General features: G+C 60.2%; 1 protein-coding gene across 1 annotated transcript; it reads left to right on the top strand.

Annotated features, from left to right (window-relative positions):
• On the top strand, positions 1-3364 carry LOC140904279 (thialysine N-epsilon-acetyltransferase). The gene is made up of 4 exons (XM_078850811.1): positions 1-49; positions 365-463; positions 1181-1221; positions 3002-3364. The coding sequence occupies exons 1-4, from the start codon at positions 1-3 to the stop codon at positions 3173-3175; spliced, it is 363 nt and encodes a 120-aa protein (XP_078706937.1). The 3' UTR covers positions 3176-3364.
• The last annotated feature ends 7194 nt before the right edge of the window (positions 3365-10558 follow it).

Below are 10558 nucleotides of genomic sequence, written 5' to 3'. Positions count from 1 at the left end.
ATGGCCATTTCCCCTCTTGCTCACTCCGTTGTCAGGCTGGAGTCAATAGGTCCGATTCCCCTCTCACTCACTCTGGTGTCTATTAGGAGTCACTCCAGTGGAGTCAATGGGGCCAATTCCCATCTCATTCACTCCGGGGTCAATCAAGAGTCACTCCGTTGGAGCCAGCGATCTGGATCCTGAGCTAGTGTGAACCCAGAGTAGTTCTGACTCTGTGGCTTTATCCCCATCTTAAACCAGGTCCAACCCCGCCTCTCGCTGGATCCGGACCTGGACCCCAGGTCCTGTGTGGTACCCCCCCTCCCCCAAGTCCATCCCTACCCCACAGTGGCTGACCCCTGTTTGATCCCTCTCTCTCCCCCAGGTCACCTAATCAGCTACGTCTTATTCTTCTTTGGCTACAGTGTGAACACAGGCCGTATCGTCTACTTGGAGAATCTGTATGTGGTCTCTGAATTCAGAGGTAGGGTGCCATGCTGCGTCCTTTGGGGAATGAGCCACGGCGGGGGAGTGGATGGGGAGCAGGGGGAGCAGGAGGCAAAATCAGCCCCAGTGTGACTCCAGTGGAGTGACTCCTGATTGACTCCGGAGTGGAGTGAACAGCAGGAATCAGCCTTGCAGTCAAGAGAGAAGGAAGAGCTTCTGCTGGTGCGTTTCATAACTGTTCCAAGAGCCAGGATTGCTCAGCCAAGGGTCAAGGCCGCCCGCTCAGGATGACGGCCCCAGAAGACTCCACCCCCTCTGTTCAGGTCATGGCGATAATCTGCACCGCCGAGTCCATCAGTGTTAACGAGCTAGGTAACAGGGATGTGGAAAACAAAGCAGGGGAAATGTGACGTCGCCCAGTAGGATAGCTCTGTCCTCTTAATGTGAACTAACGCTGTCAATCCGGAGGCACTCCGCTGTCGTTCACAGAGCTGGTTCCCCTCTCGCTCAATCCGGAGTCAATCGGGAGTCACTCCGCTGGCGTTCACAGGGCCAGTTCCCCTGTCACTCAATCCGGAGTCAATCAGGAGTCACTCCGCTGGCGTTCACAGGGCTGGTTCCCCTCTCATTCACCCCGGTTTTGAGGACGGAGAGAAGGGGAGGAGACTATGGATGCTGATGGCGGGGGGGTTGGGAAGTGCCCACATGGACCCAAATGAACTGTAACCCCCTTTGCCGGGCTTTGGCTCCCTAGGCCGGGGGATCGGGAAGAAGCTGCTGAGTGAAATGGCTAAGGTAAGATTTTACCCCCTCTCCCTCTGCCCCACCCCCCAGGTTCTGCCCCCGCCCTCAGCCAACCCCAATGAGGGGGGGAGGGATAGCTCAGTGGGGGAGGGATAGCTCAGTGGTTTGAGCATTGGCCTGCTAAACCCAGGGTTGTGAGTTCAATCCTTGAGGGGGCCATTTAGGGATCTGGGGCAAAAATTGGGGATCGGTCCTGCTTTGAGCAGGGGGTTGGACTAGATGACCTCCCGAGGGCCCTTCCAACCCTGATAGTCTGATTCTATGAGGGCAGGGGATTGGCACACGGGATTTGGGCTGGAGTGTCAGGTGATCAGGCACAAACCCCGCCCCCTTCTCCTTCACCCCACCCACCCCATCCCAGAGGGGGTGGGGCGGCCCCCCACTGGGGTCAGCAGCAGGCCCGGGGGACATGCCCTCAAGGTGCCACTCTCAGTAAAGCTGGATTAGGGGAGGCTGGGATGGATTAATATGTCTGGATTGGGAGTAGGGGCAAATAGAGTTAACCTGTGTTGGTGTAGATTAAGAAGTCTGGATTGGGATTGAAGGTAGGTTGGGGATAGATTAAGTGGTTTGGATTGGGATTAGGAGTAGATTTGTATGGATTAAGCAGTCCGGATTGGGACTGGGGTAAATTGGGGACAGATTAAAGAGTCTGGATTGGGTTTAGAGTCAGATTGGGGATACAGTAAGAGGTCTGGTTTGGGATTCAGGCTAGATAATGTCGAGTTAAATAAAATGGACTGAATTAGAATTGGGGTTAGGTTTAGATAAACACCATCTGGATTAATATTAGGATGTGATTTGTTTTCTTGATTTGGATTATGGATAGTTGGATAAAGGTACCCTGGGTTTGGAATATATTTGTATAGCTGTGTCATGGATTCAAATGTCGCACCCATTTTTGGCCCTGCATAGTCCCTTCAGGGCGAGAGCCCTTCTTGGCTGTCCACTCTCTCTCGGGGTTAAGCCCCTCCACCTCCTGGAATCACACCTCTCTGAGCCTTACCACACCTGTCTCCCACCGTGGGCCCCCTCAGGGAGTCCCCTCGCGCTGGACCCCGGGACCTCCACTCCCAAACCCTCTTCTCTGGACCGGAGCGACTCTCAGCCAGTGTAAAACAGGAGGGTTTATTGAGCGTCTGAACCCAGCACAGGGCCCTCGGGCCTAGCAACCCCCATCTCTAGCCTGTTGTCTGCGGGTCCCGGCAACCAAATACCCTCTCTCACCACCTTGTTAAACTGAGGCGCTCCAAAAATCCCCAATTTCGTCACAAGCTGTAGTCGGGATTTGGGTGACAGGGCTCAATAGGTATAAGGGATTGAGAGTGGATTAAGTGGAGAGTGGATTAAGGCTAGTGGAGAGTGGATTAAGGCTATCTGGGGGAATCTGGATTAGGTGGAGATGGGGGAATCTGGATTAGGGTTAGAGGAGGAGTCAGTGTCAAGTGGAGAGGTGGAATCTGTATTAGGGTTAGAGGTCGAGTAAGGATTAGGTTTAGATGGTGGAATCTGGATTAGGATAGGAACACAATGAGTCTGGATTAGGATTAGAGGGCAGAATCATTTGGTCTTGGTTGAGTGTAGGACTTTAGACATCTGTATTAGGATTAGGGTTAGATTGGTATCTAGATTGGGATTAGGAAGGCCTGGATTGGGATTATGATTAGATGGGGCTGGATTAAGTTGGTGAGATTTGTCCATGCATGGATGCGCCTTCCCTCTGACCCGTCTCCTCCCCCATGCGGTGACCCGCCCCTCCCCGTCGCGGCAGGCGGTGCTGGCCCGGGGCTGCAGCGAGATGAAGTTCACGGTGGCGGCGTGGAACAGCCAGGCCCTGGCGTGGTACCGGCACCTCGGGGCCCAGGACAAGACGGAGGCGAGCGACTGGCACTGCTTCGAGCTGGGGGCCGAGGCCCTGCGCAGGCTGGCAGGGGACGGACGGTGATTCGGGGCCATGGGGAGCCGGGCTGGGGCCACGGAGCTAAACCAGCCGGAGCCCTCCGGGCCCCATGGAGTCCTGCGTCTGCACCCCACAGCCCTCCATCCCTCCTTCCATCCCACACAGCCCTCCTTCCATCCATCCCTCCTTCCATCCCCCATAGCCCTCCATCCATCCAGCCCTCCTTCCATCCCACACAGCCCTCCAGCCCTCCTTCCATCCCCCATAGCCCTCCAGCCCTCCTTCCATCCCCCATAGCCCTCCATCCATCCATCCCTCCTTCCATCCCCCATAGCCCTCCATCCCTCCTTCCATCCCACACAGCCCTCCATCCATCCATCCCTCCTTCCATCCCCCATAGCCCTCCATCCCTCCTTCCATCCACACAGCCCTCCATCCCTCCTTCCATCCCCCATAGCCCTCCATCCCTCCTTCCATCCCACACAGCCCTCCAGCCCTCCTTCCATCCCCCATAGCCCTCCATCCATCCATCCCTCCTTCCATCCCCCATAGCCCTCCATCCCTCCTTCCATTCCCCATTGCCCTCCATCCCTCCTTCCATCCCCCATAGCCCTCCAGCCCTCCTTCCATCCCACACAGCCCTCCATCCATCCATCCCTCCTTCCATCCCACACAGCCCTCCATCCCTCCTTCCATCCCCCATAGCCCTCCTTCCATCCGTCCCTCCTTCCATCCCCCATAGCCCTCCATCCATCCAGCCCTCCTTCCATCCCCCATAGCCCTCCATCTATCCAGCCCTCCTTCCATCCCCCATAGCCCTCCATCCCTCCTTCCATTCCACACAGCCCTCCGTCCATCCAGCCCTCCTTCCATCCCCCATAGCCCTCCAGCCCTCCTTCCATCCCACACAGCCCTCCATCCATCCATCCCTCCTTCCATCCACACAGCCCTCCGTCCATCCAGCCCTCCTTCCATCCACACAGCCCTCCAGCCCTCCTTCCATCCCACACACCCCTCCATCCATCCAGCCCTCCTTCCATCCACACAGCCCTCCATCCCTCCTTCCAGCCCACACAGCCCTCCATCCATCTAGCCCTCCTTCCATCCCCCATAGCCCTCCAGCCCTCCTTCCATCCCACACAGCCCTCCATCCATCCATCCCTCCTTCCATCCCCCATAGCCCTCCATCCCTCCTTCCATCCCACACAGCCCTCCAGCCCTCCTTCCATCCCACACAGCCCTCCATCCATCCAGCCCTCCTTCCATCCCCCATAGCCCTCCAGCCCTCCTTCCATCCCCCATAGCCCTCCATCCATCCCTCCTTCCATCCCCCATAGCCCTCCATCCATCCATCCCTCCTTCCATCCCACACAGCCCTCCATCCCTCCTTCCATCCCCCATAGCCCTCCATCCATCCATCCCTCCTTCCATCCCACACAGCCCTCCATTCCTCCTTCCATCCCACACAACCCTCCATCCATCCAGCCCTCCTTCCATCCCCCATAGCCCTCCATTCCTCCTTCCATCCCACACAACCCTCCATCCATCCAGCCCTCCTTCCATCCCCCATAGCCCTCCAGCCCTCCTTCCATCCATCCCTCCTTCCATCCCCCATAGCCCTCCAGCCCTCCTTCCATCCCACACAGCCCTCCTTCCATCCATCCCTCCTTCCATCCCACACAGCCCTCCATCCATCCAGCCCTCCTTCTATCCCCCAAAGCCCTCCATCCATCTATCCATTCCTCCTTCCCCTACAGCCCTCCATCCATCCCCCACAGCCCATCCTTTCTCCATCCTTTCATCCCTCTCTCCCTCCCTCCTTCCATCCACACAGCCCTTCCTCCAGCCAGCCATCTATCTCTCCCAAGCACCCTCCATCCCGCCACCCCCCGACCTCCAGCCCAAGTACAACCAGGCCACGAGGTGGCTGCCGACACCAATAAACGCGGGCCAGACTGGGGCTGGGACGAAGGCCTCTTGTCTCAGCACCTCGCAGCGCGGGGACCCTGGGCGGTTTGCGAACGCAGACAGGGGGACGACCATGGGCACCCCCGGGAGTGTCATCAGCTGCCCCGTGTGAGAGATGGGGAACCTGAAACGAACCACTAGCCCCCACTCCCCTCCCAGAGCCGGGGAGAGAACCCAGGAGTCCTGGTTCCCAGCCCCCCCTGCTCTAACCTCCAGCCCCTGCTCCCCTCCCAGCACTAGGGAGGGAACCCAGGAGTCCTGGCTCCCAGCCCCCCCTGCTCTAACCTCCAGCCCCTGCTCCCCTCCCAGCACCAGGGAGGGAACCCAGGAGTCCTGGCTCCCAGCCCCCCGTCCCATTGTCGCTGGGGTGACGCAGTCCCTGCAGGGATGGTGGCTGGGAGACCCGTTAGCAGTGGGGGGCGGTGGGAGCAGTGGGGGGGGGGCACAGCTGGTGCTGAGCTCTGACAGCCTGGCGGGGGGAGTCTGCAGCCCCCCTGCCTGCAGCATCTCTCCAGCTTCTGGTGTGAGCAGGTCACAGGTGCCAGCTCTGATCCATCACCTCTGGGGGGGTGGGGGGGGAAGGGTGAAGGGGGGGCCTTGCATCTCTCTCCTCTGCACATCTTTTCCTTTCTCTAGTGCCGGGAAGGTCCCCCTCTCCAGCATATTGATCGGGGCGCCTACCCCATTTCCGTCCCAGAGCCGAGGAGAGAACCCAGGAGTCCCGGCTCCCAGACCCCTATTCTAACCACTAGACCCCATTCCCCTCCCAGAGCCGGGGAGAGAACCCAGGAGTCCTGGCTCCCAGACCCCTGTTCTAACCACTAGACCCCATTCCCCTCCCAGAGCTGGGGAGAGAACCCAGGAGTCCCGGCTCCCAGACCCCTGTTCTAACCACTAGACCCCATTCCCCTCCCAGAGCCGGGGAGAGAACCCAGGAGTCCTGGCTCCCAGACCCCTGTTCTAACCACTAGACCCCATTCCCCTCCCAGAGCTGGGGAGAGAACCCAGGAGTCCCGGCTCCCAGACCCCTGTTCTAACCACTAGACCCCATTCCCCTCCCAGAGCCGGGGAGAGAACCCAGGAGTCCTGGCTCCCAGACCCCTGTTCTAACCACTAGACCCCATTCCCCTCCCAGAGCCGAGGAGAGAACCCAGGAGTCCCGGCTCCCAGACCCCTATTCTAACCACTAGACCCCATTCCCCTCCCAGAGCCGGGGAGAGAACCCAGGAGTCCTGGCTCCCAGACCCCTGTTCTAACCACTAGACCCCATTCCCCTCCCAGAGCTGGGGAGAGAACCCAGGAGTCCCGGCTCCCAGACCCCTGTTCTAACCACTAGACCCCATTCCCCTCCCAGAGCCGGGGAGAGAACCCAGGAGTCCTGGCTCCCAGACCCCTGTTCTAACCACTAGACCCCATTCCCCTCCCAGAGCCGGGGAGAGAACCCAGGAGTCCTGGCTCCCAGACCCCTGTTCTAACCACTAGACCCCATTCCCCTCCCAGAGCCGGGGAGAGAACCCAGGAGTCCCGGCTCCCAGACCCCTGTTCTAACCACTAGACCCCACTCCCCTCCCAGGGTGGGTCCCGGAGGACACTTCAGCAAAGACCCCCACTCATCTCAGTGTGCGGATTCCTGTTCTGTTCAGCCGCAGACAGACCGGGGGGGGGGGGGAAGGGATGTGACTTCATCACCCTGCCCCCCCCCCCCCCAAGGACCGCCCTGCTGGGAGAAATTAAGGAAAAACTCATCATGTTTAATAGTCAACAGCTGAAAGGTCGGGGGGGTGGGGGGCGCTCCCCGCTGGCCCAAGGCCCGTTAACCCTCCCAGCACCAGAATCGAGGGTGTTGAAGGGGGGGGGGCAGTGAGGGGTCACCCACCACGGGGGGGGGGGGGTGTCACGGTGTGCCCGGGCCGGGCTCTGGAACTGCTCCCTACAAAGCCAGGCAGGACTGTGGGGACCCTCCTCTCTCGGAGCCAACTGTCCCCGGGGCAAGACGCTTCCCCAGCTTCCACCTTCCTGGGGCTGACCTCGGAGCATCCAGCCTCCCCTGCCCCACTGTGCGCTGTCCGCCCGGGTGGGGCTCCTTGGGGGGCCCTGCCCCCCAGCTCCGCAGTCAGACGTGACTCTCAAGCCGGCCAGTAAAACAGAAGGCTTATTAGACGACGGGGACACGGTCCAAAACAGCTATAGAGCCTCACACTCACCCTCTAAGGCTCTGCAACAATCACACCCCCTTATCCCACCACCTAGAGATCTTAAGAGGTGCCTAGGGGGAAACTGAGGCACCCCTAGAGTATTCAGAGGAAAGATTAAGAACAGCCCCAATTCGTCACATCTCTCCCCCCTTCGAGGCCGAACTGAGCGGGGTCATTTCAGCCGGTGACCTGGGGAAGTTCAAACCCACCATTGATGCCCCAGCATCTCTCCCGTTCCTTGGTGGGAGTTGCACCAGGCCCTTCCTGTTTCACACCCTCCCTTAGGTCGGGCGTGCCCGTTGGCACTCGCAGGCGGCACGTGGGGAGGTGTATGCGGCTCGTGCCCTTTTGCCACCCCAAAACCCCTGGGGTTCAAACTCAGATCGGGTCTTCTCCCAGCGCTCCAGTCTGGAGGGCTGCGATTCGGGCTCTCTGGGTGAAGAGCCCCCATCTTGACCTTGGCCAGCTCTGGGCTTTGGCGGCCGCTCCCCACCTTGTGGCCCAGGTATGACACCTCTGCCATCCCCACCTTGCACCTTCCAGCTTTTACCCTCGGTCCTGCCTCCTTGGGGCAGCCCAGCCCTCTTCACTGGGGACACGTGTTCCTCCCAGGTCTGGCTAAAGACCCAGATGTCCTCAATGGACGCCAGGGCCAAGTTTTCCACCCCCGCGCCCCCCAGCTTGTCTAGAATCTCACCGGGCCTAGGCCTGGGGTAGGCATCGGACACGGTGAGGGCATTAAGCTTCTGATAGTCCCCACAGAATCGGATCGACCCGTCTTTCTTGGGGACCAGCCCCACGGGTGAGGCCCATGGGCTGTTGAACAGCTGGATCACCTCGAAAGCCAGCATGACCTTGACCTCTCTCTCCAGGCTCTGGGCTGTTTTCCCAGTGACTCTGAACGGGGGACACCTGATGGGAGGATTGGCTCCCACTTCAGGGAAGAGATCCACCAGGGGGTCTTCCCCCTTCTCCTCCCAATCGTCCCTTATCAGGTCTGGGGGTCCCCTCACTCTCCTCCCATCCAGCAGCTCCAAAGGGAAGAACCTGGTGGATTCCTGGGGCACTTCCCCGTACCGAAGGTGGGGCAGGTCCTTGTCCCCGTCCTGCGGATAAATCCTCAGCATCATCAAACTCTCTCCACCAGCCCGTTGGACTGAGGGTGATCTGCAGAGGCCCAGCTGGGCCAGACCCCCCATTTCTCCCACCAGCCCCGGAGCAGGGCTGACAGGACAGTGGACCCCTGGTCTGTAAGGACCTCGCTGGGGACCCCCTGCCATGGTGTCTGCCTCGGTGGAGGACAGAGCCCCCACCTCTGGGTAGCGAGATCCATCACCATCAGGACGTATTTCCTGGCTGAGGGGCCCCACTGTGTCCACAGCCACCTTCTGGAAAGGGTCCTCTATGATGGGCAGGAGTCTCAAGGGGGCTTCACCTTTATCCCGGGACTTCGCCACCCTCAGGCCGGGGTTGCCAGACCCGCAGTCCGGCCAGGCTGCGTCACAGACTCCGGGCCAGTCAAAGTTCTCTGGATCCCCTGGTGTCCCGAGAGAGGGACATCATGGGCCAGGTACGACAGCATGCGGGGGTACTTCTGGGGCACCATCAGCCGCCTCCTGATCCTCCACAGTTCTGCTTCCCCTTGGGGAGCCCCTTCCCGGTACAGGAACCCCTTCTCCCACGGGGATCTGTCCCTGCAGCCTTCCCCAAGGGGGTTTGCAGCCTGCGGCCAGCACGTTCCCTCAGCTTCTCCCCCCTGCCAGCCAGGTCATCTGCATTTTCACTGACCATTTCCATCTCAGCTCATTGGTTCCCTGGGTTCAAATTCAAACCCTCGGCCGTTACAGGAGCAGGGCCTGGATCCTGTCCCAAACAGACACAGTCATCCCCCAACAGGGTCTCACAGCCGATGTCCTGTAGAAGCCCAACAACCAGCCAGCCCAGCCCTCCTGGGTCTGCACAAGGATCTGGGCCATAGGCAGGGCGAGGGGCTTCGTCCCTGGGACCGTCACCCAGCTCACCCAGCCCCTCAGCCTCTGAGGCTGCACCACCCAGGGCCTGACACCGGTTCTCTCTGTCCCAGCATCTCGCCACCCCAGGAATGTCTCCCCATTGACCATCCCCTTCCGCTCCCACTGGAGGTCTGAGGGGCCTGGCCCCAGGAGACTCCACACAGACATACAGGTTGGGGTCAGGAGTGGGAGCCTGTCCGCCTCCCCACCCATCGGGCTGACGGAGTCTATGGCCTTGGGACCCAGCAAGGGAGCTAGACACCGGGGCTTTTCCGCAGGGTCCCCCGGTTCAAATCTCCAGCCTGCTCAAAGGCAGTGGGGTGGCATCCACATCCCCCCCCCCGTCCTTAACTGGGGGCAGCAATTTAGTCTCGAGGTTCCCTGCGGAACTGGCCCCCCGGGGTCTATCCCCACTCACCCCTGGGGGGTCCCCTAGGCCTCTCCACCCCACCACCGCCAGTTCATGCTGCTGCTGCTTCTGCAGCTCTTTCTCGGGCTCTCACTGTCTCTCACGGTCCTCTTGCTCTCTCGGACTCAGCTTCAATCCCGTCCGTCTCCGATCCCCCGATGGGGAACCCGATCGTGAAGACCCTCGTCTGGTCGGGGACAGGAGTCTTGGGGATGCCTGGCCACCACTCCAGCTGCTCCCAGATCTTGTAGCCCCTTTTGGGGTCAGGAATCTGTCCCTTAGAGCGGTCATCCTCCTCCAGCTGCAGGATGAACTGTGCTTTGGTGAACTTTCCAACGCTCAACCCTTCCTTTCTGCACAGGGTTACAATGTCCTTCTTCAGGAGATGGTGACAGGCCCTCACTCCGCCCTTCCCAAGTTGTTGTGGACTCATAGGCCCGTGTGCCACGGTTCCCAGGGAGAACCCCTAGTGTGCCAGCCCTTCTCGAGGTCACCACCTCTTTGCCAGGGTTGAGCTGCAGACTCCTCCGCCCCTGAGACTGCTCATCGCAGTCCCCAGGGGGACCCCATTATTGCAACAGTCCTTCTCGCTGGCCACACACTCCCAGGGGTTAAACGTAGCTCCTTTGCCCCCTGAAACCGCCCCACTCCGAGCCTTCAGCACGCCTGGTCCTCATTAGCCCCCCTTCGTTTTACTGCTCCCCAGTTGCTTACTGCCGGATGCTCGGTCCATGGGGTGCAGTACATCCCACCGCTGCCACCAGTTGTCACTGAGTCCCTGGGCGATGCTCTGGAACTGCTCCCAACAAAGCCAGGCAGGACCCTGGGGAAGTCTCCTCTCTCA

Source organism: Lepidochelys kempii, chromosome 28 (genome assembly GCF_965140285.1).
Source record: "Lepidochelys kempii isolate rLepKem1 chromosome 28, rLepKem1.hap1, whole genome shotgun sequence".
Lineage (NCBI taxonomy): Eukaryota > Metazoa > Chordata > Testudines > Cheloniidae > Lepidochelys > Lepidochelys kempii.
Note: the sequence above shows the minus strand (reverse complement) of the source record. Positions and strands in the feature narration are given on the sequence as shown.